The 17,158-nt window shown below is 41.5% G+C and overlaps 1 protein-coding gene across 7 annotated transcripts in view; it reads left to right on the forward strand.

The window, feature by feature from the left end:
• LOC119649162 (supervillin) overlaps window positions 1-17,158 on the forward strand; it is an 838,258-nt gene that overhangs the window by 225,203 nt on the left and 595,897 nt on the right. For 5 of the 7 annotated variants that reach the window (XM_038051179.1, XM_038051177.1, XM_038051182.1 and 2 more), the window contains exon 2: window positions 4,368-8,409. In XM_038051179.1, the coding sequence (XP_037907107.1) occupies window positions 4,446-8,409 (3,964 nt within the window). In that variant the 5' untranslated portion in view covers window positions 4,368-4,445. The remainder of the gene's footprint in view (window positions 1-4,367; window positions 8,410-17,158) is intronic. The other 2 variants (XM_038051178.1, XM_038051181.1) reach the window with 2 other exon arrangements.

A 17,158-nucleotide genomic window follows, 5' to 3' on the forward strand; every position in this document is an offset into this window, starting at 1 on the left:
GCAGTTGTCGCCTGTCTGGATAATGCCGATACTTCGCATTTCAAGCTGACACCGCTGTCCATTACAAGTCAGGGAGGCCATTGCAACCCCGTTGGTGACATACAGCCAAATTTTGCTTAGCAATAGCTTCCTGTCTATCCAGACAGCTGAGTGGTTAAAAGTAACATACAAGGGTTATGTCGGCTTGTATGGGCGTTTGACTATTGTGTCAATTGCGCAGTTAGGCACCTCACTAATGTCTTTAATGATCTTCGGTGAGGATCAAAAAGACCTGGCGTAGACAGTTATATGATGCGAACTTGCCCTCGCTGAAGTTACGTGAAGCAACCGATACCACTGCGGTCCAACTTGCTTAGCAAAAAACCGAAGATCCTCATCTGTTCGCCCTGCCTATCCGCAACATGCGTTCCAATGGAATTTGAAGGATTTCAAACTGCTGTTAAGTATACGCACATTAGCTGAACACTCTCGCCTAGTCGACTCGTCTAAACCAACTACTTATTTTGTTAACTGTTATGCTGGCAGAGTTCAGCTTTTCGCCAAAATTTTTCAGTCGAACGGAGACCGATGAATGATATGCCTCTGCACAATTGTTAAGTATGACATTCTGTCGGGTGGTTATCCAGAACCCCAGGAGATCGTTCATCAATGTAAACTCTTCGTTTACTCCGAAGAGGCGATTAGAACCTTAACCAATATTTTTGCTTCCTTGCTCCCGGGACGTTGAGCACTGATTCGAACTTTCGGGCAATGTCTTCATATCTGAACACGGTGTCGCAGTTGTGGTTGGTGCAATCTTTGCGAATTCTCTGCACATTGCTCTAATATAATCTAACTCGACCGGCATATTACAGCGATCTTCTATCATCCCCTCTATTAGGAAGTCCACTTCAATTCCGAGGTTTCCACGCATAGCCTTTGACTCTCCAACCTCCTCCACATACCGCCGGATCTGCTATGTCAAATAGTTTTTGTAGTGGGGCATCGTTAAGTTTTGCGCAAACGTTGTTCCGAATGATACTATTAGTATTGTCAGGTTGATTAGTGCACGCACACAGGAACACGGGGCCATCCTTGCTGCTTCGTTGTAGCACAATTGGCGTCGCTAGATTTTTCTGGCGTTCGGAATTAACGGCTTCCAAATTACTGAGCAATTTCCAGTTTATGGGGTTCGGTGCGATGGCATTGCAAGAAATTTCCAGGTACCAGGTCTAGCTTCAGAAGACTCCATTTTATGACCGTTTTGTATCTCAAGCAGCATGGGACGTAGGTTCACCATTCCGACTTGTTTCCCCAAAAATCCATGAAACTGAACCGCAACTGTTCTACTACGTCTCCAGCATGGACAGCGTAAATATGTGCTAATGACCGATTCATCGAGGGTGTTTTCCTTTCCATGGCCAGTATCACAGTGGATACTGGCCAGTGCCAGACTTCATATTCGAAATTTCCTTGCTCTATTAAGTTGGGACTTGTAAGCTATGTTGGGTGCTATTGACCTCCAGGACAGCGCGGTAGTTGAACTAAGAAGTGACCAAGAATTAGGGTTTCAAAGTCATCTGGATTGCTGGAGAGCGGAAACAGCGGTCTGGAGTTGGAGTTTTCTCGAAAGTTGAAACAATTTTTGCCTCATCGAATATGCATTTCAAGTGGAGTTTTTTGGACGATCCCTTATAATGCTGCTCCAGTGGTCTCTTTACTTTGCCTTCTCTGGCGAAGACACAGATTCAGTTCCTAGTGAATGGAAATTCTCCATCGATAATGATGAGTTAGTAGAGCCGAAAGAATTTGCCTTATTTGTTCTTCCCTTATCCTACCTCAAACCCTATGAATACTAAAAGTCTGTGTTCTGAGAGAAACATTTTTCTCGTTTGATTGAAGGTTAGTTCTCTGAAACAATTCAGGCACTGAGGTTTTTTAGACTGTTGGGTAGATCAATCATTACTGTCGGGATCACTTCGACCCAGCTCACTCTGTTATGGACTTCTTTCTAAAGGTGGTGCCAGTGTCCTACCATGCCGTTGACTTCACGGTGGGAAGCTGTTGTCTTGGCTTTCTTGAAACTCACAATGTGATAGTGAGGTTTAAGCAACAATGCCTTGAACGTTATTGCTGCTGGAGACTCAAATCTGAAGATCCAATTTGAGTAAAAGACTTCCGCTAAAGTATTGGCGATCATGATCTTGACTTATGTGACAGTAAGAGCATAACAATATCCATTATGGCAGGGCTCACAATGTCAGTGGAGATGCTGCATAATCTGGTACCGGTGGCCTCAATGTGCACGATAAACAATGACGACCACGACGTAGATCAATTGGTTGATATAATCTAGCTAGCTGAATTGTCTTGATAAAGCCTTTAAGGGTTAGTGATCCTCGGTCGTACATAGTGTGTTTAATCTCGTTGTGAAGTTATTCTATCATCGCGTATATTCTTTCGAAATAACGCAGTCCGCGGGATGAACAAATAGCGCCACATCCGCCAGCGAGTATTTGAGGAATCCGAATACTAGATTCCTCAAATACTCGCTAAGGTTGGGTGTCCAATTAATTGGACTCTTGTCTTTCTTTTTGACTCTGGCCATCAATTGATGCCGTGGAGCTTGGATGGTCGCAGTGTATTTGAGGTATTGTCGATGAAAATTGCGGTTGAGGGTGAGTGGGGTTCATCCTGTGCTCCACTTAGCGGTTTATGGCAACCATACATAAAAAGCGTCTGAGGTCCTCGATGGTGTCAGGCCTATTGAACTCCAAAACTGCTTGACTCTGCCTGGATGTGGTTAATATTCATCTGAGTCTGCCTCTAGAATATATTTCGATGTGGTGATTTAGGCCGAACTCTCAGATCGCCTTAAAAAGAGTGAGGTGTTTTCGCTATCTCTTCTCGGTATCCTTCGTGGTACTTTGATCCATGCAGAATGTCTTCGATGTAAGGGTCGTTGGAAGGTTTGTGTATTGAATATTCCGATTGGTCTTACTTTGACCCCGACAAGTTCAGTTTCAATATCGTATTTGGTCGGAGACTCGAATCGAAATCAATGTTGAGACTGCAACCATGCGGATAGAATATCTAGTGTGAATGAGATAACGTCTGTAGTCTCCTCGGGGGCGCCAGAACCCGTCTTCCTTCATCATTCTGACAACTGACTCAACTAGGGTTGATAAATTCCATATCCCATCATAAGGTCGAATTCGGGTTTGGTTTTTTATTGTTTCTCTTCGTTAGCCCTGTGCGCATTTTGGGTATATGATGAAAAACTCCTTTGTCTTCAACCTTTCTCATGCGCTATCTTAGCGATTTTTATGTTGCTCGTTTGATAGAGCCTCGGGGGTAGATCGATTTGTCATTGTGCCGATGACTTTTTTTCCGCCTAAAACGACGAACAAGTGGTACAGACATAGAAAATAAAGATAGCATGGTCCAAAAAAAAGTGCTCCGTGCACTAGGAGGAAGAAGTAAGTTCGTCAAAAAAATGTAGCCTGCCATCAAGTAGATTAGGACAATTCGCTATCAGGTAGGTGACCAACGTCTAAACCGACGGTTTTCGCTCGATATATGTTAACCCGTAATATATTCGTAGTTAACAACATCTGTAGCCGCTGTCGGTCACACTGCTTCGTAGCATACAGATGGGGCAGCATCTGATGAATTTGCCTTTGTCCTGACAACGAAATTGTCAGCATTTAAAGTTAGTTATTTGCCAAAAAGAGTCCATATATTTGGAGGAAGGTAGTCTTTCAATTATGCAGAAATATAGTGGGTGGTTGGAACTCTTTGGTCATTTTGTCTACGCTACGCGGAATACACAAATCTCTGTTTGATGATTGTTCCATAATAGGTGCCTGGAGAATCTTGGTTCTAACGCCAGTGTCCAAGCAGTTGTATTGTACTTGCTTTGCCCCTAGAAAAGGTGTGTCAACTTCGACTCCTCCAATCCTGTAACCCCACAAGTGTTCTACTTTTGACGGATTTGTGTCGTACTTTATATTCTTTGGGGATCTCTTCCAATGGAGATAATGGTAAAAGTGTCTCCTTCACATTCTGGAAAATTAAGCTAAGTTGGTTTGGTTTCATGTGATTCTATTAAGGTAAACCATAAACCACAGCGTCCTCAAAGAGGCTTGCTGTTCGCAAGAGCCAGAGGAACGTTTTTACGAGACATTGTATCAGAAAATGGCACGCACTGCCTCATTCGCTTAGAGATCGAGGCGATGGGAAAATTCGGTTCCATATGTTGCTCTGAGGTAGTGCAAGCTAATCTGGTTCTGAAGCTTCATCGACTTTTTTAACCGAGGCTACCCATATATATTTAGCAAAAAAACGGAAGTTTCTTTACTAATCAGAATCTTTCTCTTTCATTTCAGACCGTTCAAACATCGTGGAGGCCCCAATTGCCCCTCCCCAAAGAAATTCCGGCGCAATTTGTTCAAAATTCAGCGACAATGGACTCGAAAAGTACGAAAAAAGATTCACCGGCCAATAAGAAATGGTCATTTGGTCGATTCTTCCGTAAGAAAAAAGATTTAGAAACGGACTCATCATCTGATGATGATCGCAAGGCAGGCTTCATAGCACCACAGAAACCTCGAAAGAAAGAAAAGCGAAAACGGGCCAGTAAAATTGTCAGTCCTGGATTCGATCATATTGTCATAAGTCCAGTGGGAAATGAAACAAATGAAATTTTTCTACCATTCGAAACAATCGAGACAACTGAGTCGATAAGGTCATCAGGTTCGGCTGATAGACGAGGAAGAAAGGAGAAGAGGCACCGGTCGAGCCGTTTGCAAGTGCAACGTCATTCGTCCAGTGATGAAGATGTGAAATCGCATAATTCATCGTCGTTGCCTCGGTATAGGAGTGACGAAAGCATAGGAAGTGGAGGAGTTGTAGGAAATAGACGTAGTAGGGCGGCTCGAACAGAGCGATACTACAAAAGGATGAGTAGAGACGAGAACACCGCGGGAACTATGGTGACACCTCAGGTCGGTCGGTGGAAAACGCAGCCTGTACAGCTTACCATATATGACTCTAACCGACCCAACCAAGGATATTATCTCAAAAATTCGACAAGTTTGAGTAACGTTCCAAACGCGCAACAGTATCTCTACGCAGTTCCCAACAAGGGCAACCAGATGAATTCTGTGAGTTCAGAGAAACGAAGCATCAGCTACGACAACCATATACATCTACAAAATCTCTATAATAAAAAGGAAGGAATAGCTAAAAATACACCTCCGCCTCCTCCTCCCCGAGATCCACTTCGAAGAGTGCACGTGCCAGGACAAAGTGAGTTAAGACCGATGTCCTACGCTTTCGATAAATCTGCGCTACCTTCATACCCAATGAATAATCGCTGCGTCTCGGATGACAAACTGTGGGGACCGGAAGGAAGCATCTATCAATCCAATATTCAACGTCCGTCTTCAGCTCAGCCTGTTCCGCAGCCTAGGCGATTTATAACAAGGGCTGATCGTGACAATAATCAAAATAAAGTCAGTAGCAACATCATGGGACCCGATTATAAATACATCGCGGACGCGATCCCTCGATCACGCAAACCTATACATATACTGAAATCTGAAGGAGTAAAGCTGGAGCCCTCTCCGAACTCTGCTTTTAGTCCACCGCCTCCAGTAATACGAACAACTAAGTCAGGATTACCTTCTCCGATGCAGACAGCTTCGCACTTTTGGAAGCAAATCGATCAGCAAGAAGTACAGAGGCGTGGACGATGCCCTGAACCAAACAGAGGAGGATCATCTTCCATGGATAAACCAAGGTCTGTTTCGAGTTCAAGAGCGGGTAACGGGTTCCCATCTCGTGGAAGCATGCAAGAGAACTTCAGGGCGATGAATGGTCGCATGAATAAGTCTGTAGATGAAGCAGAAAATGTTGTAAGCGGAAACTTGTACTTAAAACCAACCAAAGATAACGAGAAGAATTTCATTGAAGTAAGTACTAAGCCTTACGCAAACAAGTCCAGCTCTATGCCTAACTACTATCAACAGCAGCGACAACATCAACTGCAGAAACAGCAGCAACAGCAATTGCAACAGCGCAAGACAACAACTCCGCCTCCTAACAAATACGAAGAGTACATCGCACGCAAGGCACCTCAGAATGTGATAAAACCTGCCAAAATACCACCTCCACCGCCTCAGCGAAAATCCATAAGATTGAGCACAGAAGATTTGCGTAAACCAGCAACAAACCTCGAGGATGCTATCAATGAACTTGAAGCAATCTACAACAGTTTAAAACTTGGTGACGAGGATCTGCTAGACCGAGCTGAACGTCGAGATATCCCAACTCCAACGAACTTCGAAAAATATGCAGTTGTCAGCGACGAGGATGAGGAACAAAATAACGGTGAACCTGATGTTGTTTTAGATGATGTTGCTTACCGAAATATCCAACGAGCTAACACAATCGTAAAAACAATTGATCCTCAACCTCCGTTTGGTATACCGGTTGGTCCTGTCCCACCCTCTCCCAATACGGACTACCTGCATGTTACCCCTGATAAGGAGCAGAAGAAAAATCGTTGTGTTCCGCAAAATGTTCCTGATTTAGTGTCGGACGATCTAGCTGTCCGGGCGCTTCGAAAAGATGTACCGGGGTTGGTGAAACCGACAGTTGCCTTCCCATCTGGTTCGACGAAGAAAAAACGAGCCGTCAGGTCAATGTCGGCAAATATATATAATATTATTCAACGAGATGCAGCAAAACCAGCTGGGGGAAATTTGTTTGATTTCAGTGATTTGGATCGTGCTCTAGAGAAAGCTGGAAGTTTGAGTGACGTTCGCCGTGATGTTGATGATGTTCCTTCAGCGTTGCAACTTCTGAGGAATCTCAGAAAGGATGAGAAGGAATCACCCCGGAAGATGTCTCCGGTATTTCGTCATCCGAATCAAGGTGGAGCTGTTTTTAACTTGCCGTCTACGCTGAAAACTTCTCCCCAAAACACACCGCATATTGTTCAGAAGCCTCCTATTCCACTGCCTAGGAAGAGTCACAGTCCTGATCCAATGAAAGACACTAGCGGGATGGAGGAGGTCCTTAACAGAATCGCCAAAGAAGCACAGGAAAGCAGTGAGAAGTTGACTAGAGAGCTGAAGGAATTAAGGGACGAGAAGATAAATCTTGTGGAGAAACCAATGAATCCAGAAATATCTAAAATGAATGATGACATCGAAGAGGTATCGAAAGCAGCGAAAATATGCGGAGAAGTGCTTTCAGAGATTGTACCACAAACTGAAGAAATTCCTCTACCTAAACAGCGAAGACTATCGAAAGAAGAAAAATTAATTAAGGATATTGATGAAACCTCAGAAGCAGCCAAGGTTTGCGAGAAAATTCTCAAAGATGTTGTCACAATTGAGCCTCCAGTAACGGTGGAAACTGCGGAAATTGTTTCACAAACTATCTCGGAAATACAAGACTTTGTCGATAGGAAGATAAATGAGGAAGTGCCTGGGGTTTCAACGGGAGAACCAAAGGCAGAAGAAGTTGCGTCCGAAGTGGATCTCATCGATTTCTCAGATGACTCAGAAGTTCCAAAACAAATGCCGCTCGCTGTCTCGACATTACTGGAGAAACTGGACCCGATGCAATCAGCTCAGATTGGAAAAATTGCTGAGCGTTGCATGCGTCAGATTAGTGAACTTAGCGATCTACAAGCTGAAGAGGCCGAAGCCAAGACCGAATCGATGGACAAGGATGATGATCAAGGTGATTACGATAACCTGAACTCAGAACCCGAGACGTCAAACACTCTAACTTGTAAACAAGATGATGATGATATCCCTGACTATGATAATATTCATGGCGATCATATTGCTGTTGTTTCAGAACGAAAACAATCCTCTGAAGCAATGGCACCGTTAGCTTCTCAAGACGATGATGATGAAGATATAGATAAGATAATGAAAGAGTGTGAGGATCAAGTGATGCACAAGACCCCATACACGTCACTCTCATCAAGCGATTGTCCGAAGTCATCAAGTCCGACATCGAGTCGTCAAAAGTCGTCAAGTATTACATCAATTCATGCTTTATCCTCAAGTGATTTTGTCAAGTCCTCGAGTAGTGAATTCCACACACCAAGCACAGACCCTATAAAAACCTTTAGCACAACATCTTATGACGTGAATTCGTCTAGTCCCACGCCAAATATCACAAATTCGCCACTTAGTACAACACCATCACCGCTTTTTGCACCTACACCAATAGGCAAGAATGTCGTTGATGAAGTTGCTGACAGTCAAAATAAATCACAATCACAATACAATTCATCTGAAGAGTTGGCCATGATTTTTGGTATGGCTCCGCCTGTAATAGCTTCAAATGCCCAACCGTCAGATAATGCATCAACAATTACATCAACAACAACAGCAGCGACCACAGGTAAAAAGACGCTTGAACTGAAGCTGACCCAGAACGCGAATGCCTGTGTTACTATTGCGAATAACCACAAAAATGTTGCTACTACTACTCCTTCTGCTATTACTACAGTTGTTGCCGCTTCTACTAGTCCTACTTCTACCATTTCTACTAGCACTTCATCAACGAGTGGCTTTGTTGACGATTGTCATGCCGTTGGTGAAAATACTTGTTACTATTCACAACAGCAAGATCAACAACACTATGAGCATGACGATAATGATGACAATGCCAATTTTATAACTGTCGCTAGTTTTATAACACCAGAAACCTGTAGATTAATCAGATTAGTACCTTCTCCAATTTCAACAACATTTTTAAGACCAGCTTGCCTTGATACTATACCCGAAATGCATGATGTTGGTCATGATGATGATGATGATGATAAAGTTGATGAAAGTGATGTTGATGAGCGTTTTGTTGTTGATAATACAAACACATTTGATCATTTTAGCAGATTCACCAATACTAGCCGAAATAGCATGAGGAATGTTTATGAGAATGATGATGTTGGTGAAGAAACTAGAACTTCGTTTAGCTCTAATCCAGATTCGGGTAATGTTAGTTTATCGGATTTTCCAATTCACGGACAACAACACCAACTAGTGCATGATAATTCAGTGAATACTACTTTAGAGCTTTCACTACTACAGAATAGTCAGTTTACGTATTCGAATCTGTATCCGTTTGTCAATCAAATTGAGATACAAACCGTTGGTGAAGCCGAAGATTTCTGTTCGGATAATGATGTTGATTTAGTTGTTGAAGAAAATAATATTGTGGGTGTAGATGAAAGTGCTATTAGTGATGAGGTTTTGAACAGTGATGCTATGGGCAACCATTGTTTTGAGAATCAATCCGATTTCAGGGAAGCTAGGTTAGATTCACCAACAATTAGAAGCGATGGTACTCCTTCAGAATTGAGAAATCGCTCATCACTGTCTCAAATTTCAAACCGGCCTGCCTCCTTGGTGGGCGAGGGGAGACCCTCTAGATCGTGTGGCATGAGTCAATTGACTGTTGGTGATTTGCCTGGTTCAAAAAATAAAGTACCTAAATACTTGGTACATGCACATGCACGGCAAGGTTTCCTACAACATATAATAATAGCTTGTACTTGCGGTGTCGCTAGTCATGATTTCTACACTTTAGTCGCTATTGCGTTCGCTGTGATCGTAATTATTGCTATTATTTTAATATAATTGTTTTTCACCAACGAGAAATTTTTAGGGTGCCTTCTGAATTTTGTATTTTGAAACCATGCCTCACATGTGGATCGACATTCGTAGTAATTTTGAATAAAAAAAAAAGTATTCTCGAGGTTCTCGAACATTTATCATATTTTTAAAACCTGATTCGGATCCAATTCCAATTACAAAACCTAAATCCTGCAGTTTTCTGAAACGAGCAAGGTTTAGCTAAGTCCACACTTTTTACAATTCTCTACACATTTATTTTCTTCTTTTTATTTGAAAATTAGCTTGCTCGATACCTTTTATGTTTTAAGGCTTCAAATTTTTATTAAAACATATTTACTTGTACATAACCATACGGAGTGACCTCACTACTGCATTTCTGGTAGTTGGATTATTATCAGCCAACTGCTAATTGTAACAAAATGTGGTTACTATCAACCAAAATAGATTATACCATCCCCACACATGCACTTATTGATGTTTCTAACCGAATGGCCGTTAGATATTTGGAATTTTTACAAAGAAATTATCTGCATTTGTTAAAAACAATATTTTCAAAATTTTATTTATAGGAAAATTCGATAAAAAGCGAAAAGCCTTCCGTTGCATAATACTTTAACTGCCTAAACATTATCCCTAACTAAAGTCATGGTTTCAAAATATAATAAAACCACACGACCAAGTTGACATTTGATTCGGATAATTCGAATCAGATCTCAGATAAAATCGAAGGAAGACGAATAAAATATAATTTCAACAGAATAATCGATGATAATTCTTGGGTTACCTTTATTTTTATGACGAAAGTTATATCACTTTACAAGTTATCGATTTAAATCGAATTTATTTGCATTTGTATATTTTTTTTTTAAATAAATCTAAATTATTTTTTAGCTTTCAAAGTACACATTTTATTAATCTAGTTTTATTTTGTTTATAAATTCGAAAGGACATAAGTTTATACTATTGACATAATCGAATTAGTAGACTTTAGAATTATTTTTTATTAGACTGCATATTGTGCCAATGAATTTTCTCCATAGTCCACATCAGTACATCTAACATCATGAAAAACTCTTCTAAAAGCAAAATATATCACAACAAAGGAACATCACATTCATTAAACGGAATAGTTTCATTACTGTTTATCCAGATTTTTTTTCTTTTAGATAGAAATAGAACTAGTTTTAAATATTGTAATTATTTCCAAACTCATAACTTCTCATCTCTCTCATTAAAACAGCAAAGTGGATTGTGTCTACGCAATGTTTTCATAGATTTGTATTTATAATATATATTTAATTCGACTATAATTTTGCCTTGGCAATATTTAGATGTTTTATTGAATAGTTCATGTTTTATTGCTATAAATTTTACGAGAAACTCTAGAACAAGAGATTAATTAACGTTGATGAAATCAATAGAAGAGAGACCTATCATTTTTTTGTCCTATGTATCTAATTGATATAATTATTATTATTATTGTAATAAAACAGTTACAAGTCACAGTATCTAAAGCGTGCATTTAATAAAAGATATATTAATAATCCCTAATTGTGTTTGTTTTTCAACCTGCTCTACTCACCCCCTTGTTTTTTGTTGAGTAACCATTATTTCTGGTTGTGTTATGTTAACTTATTTGGTTTTTCTTTTTTTTTATTTAAATATTTGAATCCGTTATATCCACTGTTTGTGGAAGTGTGATATTGTTTGGTTTTTTGTTCAAAATTCCCTTGAAGCTTTATTTATTTCAAATAAAAGTATTTTGAATTTAATCTGACAATTAGGTGATTTTCAAGGCCAATTTTTTCATTTCAAAATTGTCAAAAAATGACATATAATCTTCCGAGTAGATATTTTTGGAAAATTAGGTAGAATGTATATCTTAGGGTTTCATATTTTTTTCCTTGTTTGAATACTTTTTTTCTACTTACTACTTATAATATGATAGCCACATTCTAAATAAACTACTACATCTCTGATAAATTACTATTTTATATATGTTGGACCAAAACGAACAGTTGAAGTGTATCATTCAGTTTGAAGGAATAGGTCACTTGGTCTGAAATGTCCATGTGTTGGTCATTTTCTTTAAAAAAATGATTATTTATTATAAAGGAATTTTTCCATTAAAGTATTACTCATCGTCGGCAACAATTTTCTCCTAATTTTTTTGGCAGACTGAGCTGAAAATGACTCAATATTTGGGACTGTCTCACATCACATTTTTGAATACCTTCACTGTTGCACAGACCATTGATCATGCATTGTGCTAGTCCTACGAAGCGTTTTCAGAGTAGACTCATGTCTCCGTCTTTTCACCGAAATGTTTTAAAAGAATTCTTGGCTGACATTGATAAAACGGTGGAAAACTGTTTTGTTGATATAAATATATATATTCGTCTTAATTTGATAACAAGGGGTTAGACTATTGTAAAAATGTCAAAAAATCGCACTTTTCTTTTTTTTTTTTTACTGAAAAAATGACCTAACATCTTAACAATGCCATAATACTCAAAGGATGGAGTTGGGGAAATATTTACATAAATGCTTTTATTTTCAATTTTTGGCAAAGCTCTTCTCAGTCCGATGCGAATATACCAAAAATTTGAAACGCATTTTTCTCAAAACTCTCAAAACTTTTCCAAGTCAGTCGAACTTATAACCGGTAAAAAATTTTTTCTGATTGATTTAAAACCCTAACTGTATATATGTTATTACATTCTATTTTTTTAATAAATTACTGTCGGACGATTTTTGTCAAAAGGGGGGCATAATACATTAACCCGACTTACGCCTCATCTTGCTCGGTTTTCCTCAAATGTCGTTCAGCTTTATCTCCCTCCTTCTCCAGCTATTTTAGAATAGTAGATAGATTGCTGGCAACGCCTATCAACAACGACCTATCTACTGCCACTTCAGTGTTCTAATCAATATGTACACGAGTATGCGGCTTGCAGACGAGGATTGACAATGGCTTGGTGCTTTCGAGTAACAGTGGCGGTCAACTTCTATTCTGCTTCCATAAGAAGCGACGAGATAGCTGTAATTCCCAAAACCTTGAAGGCGGCTCTTGTGTTATTGCCGCATGGAGCGACAAAAAGTTCGTCGCTACCGTCGGAAGTATCAAGGATACGTATATATGTACATATATGTATTGCCCAACGCCTTCAACGCCCTGTCAGACTGACAGCTTTGGTTTTGTTGGACTTTATCTTCAATCCCACTCTATTGCTCCCTTCCTGAAATACGCAGTCATGGATCCTTAAATCGACTATTGACGGCGCGTAGACGGTCAGTCGAAACCCAGTTAAAATGGTGGCAATTTTTTTAAGGGTGGAGGCGGAAATTTTAAAAGCTCGCTGCTGCGCCAGGTTGCAGCAGTATGTGAGATTCTCACCCATTAAAACCACCACCACTTTTCCATTCATATCCCCGTGAAGTATTACTTGCCGAGGAGCGCTCTGGTTTATCCACCACAACTAAGTCACGCGTCCGTCGCGCTTTTCGGGCTCGATCCATTTTCTGCAGCTTTTTCTGTAGCGCGTTTATCGCATTCCAATTTCCTTCAGACCTCAGCATATTTTCCACGAAATTGTGGGGTCCGATAACTGCGCTGAGGGCATCGTTTAACCTCCCTCCTTTCATTGTGAATTTCGGACAATGGAATTTAACATGCTCCAGGTCTTTGGGTGTAGTGGCGTATCCGGGACAGTCTAGGAACTCATCCAATCCAAAGCGAGGCAGGTACTTCCTGTATCCACTGTGTACCGTAAGGAACTGAGTTAGTTGATAATTCAACTTTCCATGCGTCGACCCATTTCTCAATACAAGGGATCAGTGTATAGGTCCAGCGGCTTTTTTTGGAATTATCACCTCGTTGCTGCCATCTCCTGTACATTGGATACTCAGCGCGATTGGCCGGTTTTACCCATCCCTGGTTCACGGTGTTACCCAGTGCGCACGCCCAGACAGGAGCCGCTTATAACAGGATGGATTTGACCACCTCTGCGATAAGCAGCCTTTGACTAGATGTTGGCCCTCGAATATCGAATACCCTTGCTAGAGATAAGCTAACCTTTGCTGCATTTCGCGCGCATAATCCAAGTACTCCTTGAAGCTCAACTAGGCATCCATCACTATCGCCAGGTATCTAATGATCGATTTTGAAACGACCTCATGATCACCATCCGGATATAGTATTATTTTCGCGGTCGGTAATAAGGACTGCCTCCGACTTATCTTCTGCCAGGTCTAGTTTCACATTTTGGAGCCATGCTTTGATGGTATGAATGATTTCACTTCCAGCCAGTTCCACGTCCAGGGTTGTTTCACAACTACCACCGTCGCCAGGTTGTCTTCAAACGTTACCTCCTAGCTCGACGAACGGAAGCAGCCTGTAGTATATCACCCTCTCTAACATCTTTCCCACACTGTCTAAAAGACAGATAGGGCGATATAAAGAGAGTGCGCCATTTGTAGCATTCGGTAGCAGAATCAACCTCTGCGTTTTCCACTGGGCGGGAAACATTACTTCCACCACGCACGATGCAAATGCGCTTATGAGCCATGGGGGCTTGACTTTAGTAGCCAACTTCAGGACTTTGTTTGGAATCCCATCTACTCCCGGAGTTTTATTATCCCCAATTCGTTCGCAAATCACTCGTAGTTCCTCCTCGGTCATCTCGGAAACTGTGAAGACGTCTTGTTGAACCGTTGACTGAGATTCACTTTCTTCCTTTTGTGGGAAATGGATTGCGATTATTTTGAACATGAGTCGCGGGCACGTTGCTTGGGGTGATTTTTGTCCACGAATCTTGTTCATTACAACCTCGATTTCCCCAGTCTAAGGCCCATGCGTTGAAACCGCCGGCAATCATTTTGGGGCTGTGGTCTTTAGCGTTCAACACCAAGCCATCTAGCATCTCCTCACATTGCGCTAATGTTGTACTAGGAGGAGCATAATAGCTATAGATATGAATGCCGTTGACTTTTGCCATTGCAAAACTGGCGCCCGAGAATGCCCTTGTTTCTTGAATGGCTTGCCGTCCGCATGCCCATATCTCCGCGTTTGTAATATCGGTAAGGTTCTCAGGTTACCGCCACGTCCACATTTGACTCTCGCAGTAGTTGAGGTTGATTTGTATCAACCCCCCATCGTTCCTCTTCTTTTTTTAATATCATAGCATGAACCCGTTTCCGATTCCACAGAAGTGTTCTGGCCTGTGTAGACGCGTTCCTGCTCCCTTCTTGGCTAGTTCGTCCGCTTCAGGCTCTGAAGGTTTTTTCAGTTTAGTGTTCACCTGGTTGGACTTAAGTGCTTTGATCGTTGTTTGGCTGTCAGTTGGAATAGTAATGCTCTGCCCTCTTTGAAGATTAAAGGAGGCACATCTGTCTAGGACGTATATTTCCGCCTGCTATATGCTAGTGTGCTTACCCATTGGCTCCAAGTACATCTTCCTTGAGCCGTCCAGGTATCGGTTATCTACCCCGATCGTGAGGAGTCTATCCTCGCCCTCCATTTTGCCTATGAATACTCTCCACAATCCCGTATGGTCTGGTATATCATCCCCAGTACATGTTAACGATTCTGCCCCTTCCCAGCCTAACAATTTAGGAACTATGATCCTAATCCACTCCGCAGTGTCTTTCGTCGTGCAGTCCACCAGTATAAGACCTGGTGGGAAGCGTATCCCAGTCTGACCGGTCTGCCTGACCACAAGGTTTTCAATGTTTCCTGCTCCCCACGAGTGAGTATTTGCTCGGGAAACATTTTTGACAGTATGGCCGCACTAGCATATCTAATGGTGGGCTTCCTGAGTCCTGCTTTCACTTCTGACCTGTCCGGGTTTTCTTCCCTCTTGGGTTCAGGTTTGGATTTTTTCGGAGCATTCCTTTCATGCGGGCTAATCTCTACTGCTCCCCGCTGTCTCGTCTCCGGTAAAAATGGCCGCTCTGCTTTCAGGCCTTCCTTCAGGTAGGGCAGATACCATTTAGCACTTACGCCACTGAGACCTGTTTCCTTCCTGACGTCTGATATATTTATCTCAGACGTGCTTTTGCTGGTCCCAGCTTTTTAAGCAGTGGCGTTTGTTGGTTGTTGTCCACGCAGTATACCAATGTTAACCTTCAATCCACCGCTTGACGTCCCAACTTCTTCCTTCTTGGATGTATTCACCTGGCTCTCAGTATTTCGGCGATGTGCCTCTGCCTAATTAACCAGTTTGTGAGCGGTACGGGGTCTCGCTTTATTGGTTTTAGTTTTTTTTTATTCTTATTGCTGGTATTGATTTGATTCCCACGAGTATGTGGGTTAGGAGGTCTGCCGTGCCATAGCCCCCATAGCACGGTAAGGTCAAACTTACTCACTGGGGCTTCATTCGAATACAGTCACTTACCCCCGACTACAAACTATCCAATGGGAACGGTCCGCTTGACATCTGGTTTGGGGGAGGTGTTTTTCGACCCCATAGTATAGATCCGTAGTGTTTTGTTAATAGTAGGTTCACCTTGTACAAGATGTGGCTATCATCACTCACTAACGGTCTTGGTAGACGAGAGGCTTGGCTCCTGGAAATCACACATCACCTTAGAGGAGAGACAGCTCACTCTTAGAGAGAGATAGGTTGGTGGCTATATTCCGCGTCAGTCTATCCTGCAATGCACTGCACTGCACTAGCGACCTTGGCAGCCTTTTTTTTGTTAGCTAACGAATATGATTCCGTATTTTAAAGAGGGAGGATACACAATAGAGGCTGGGAAAGTAGCTGCCAAGTGCCGAAAACGCGATCACACTTAAAGCCTACTTTACACTATTTTAACTATTTTAAGATGCGATTTTTGTGGGTGTAAGGAGTTGAAAAGTGCCCAAAAAATAAAATCGATGTTTTTTAATTTGTGTTGTGGACTAGGACCTTAATGCAGCTAGAAGCAGAGTCATTATGCCAAGGTTCATGAATGGATGGTATTGCAAGCAGATGTTATCAGCTAAAGCGGGTTGTTTGGGAAAATACGACATTCTCCCTTGAAGTTCTGTACGTCCTGCAGGCAACATGAAGGATGTCATCAGTAACGGGAAGAAAAAGAAACGGCGACCTTACCACATGATTTCGCCATCATATATTGGTTTGGTCATAGCTATTAGTTTCCCCGGAGTGCCTCTCTAGTGTAAAAAATTTCAGATACACCCTCTGCAGACGATGTGGGAAGCGTTTTTAAAATTAATGAAGAGCAAGTGAAGCGGGAATCTAAACTCTGCTCACTATTCGAAAATGATGCGGAGATCATTGATGTATACAGTGTAAGAGGATCCAGAACGGAAACCAGCCTGCTCTCGTCGATCAAACTTTTGAGGTGCTTCTTGAGAGGTTACAGGATTTTTTGAATTATTATCCTATGTTCCTTGAACACAGTTCGTCTATCGTACCAATCATACTAATTTGCATATCACAGCGGTTGTTCTTGATAACTTGACCAAACTTTCTCTAAATGATCCTTCGGAGGTCTCTAAATGGGTT

The sequence above is a fragment of the Hermetia illucens genome, chromosome 2 (genome assembly GCF_905115235.1).
Source record: "Hermetia illucens chromosome 2, iHerIll2.2.curated.20191125, whole genome shotgun sequence".
Classification (NCBI taxonomy): Eukaryota; Metazoa; Arthropoda; class Insecta; order Diptera; family Stratiomyidae; genus Hermetia; species Hermetia illucens.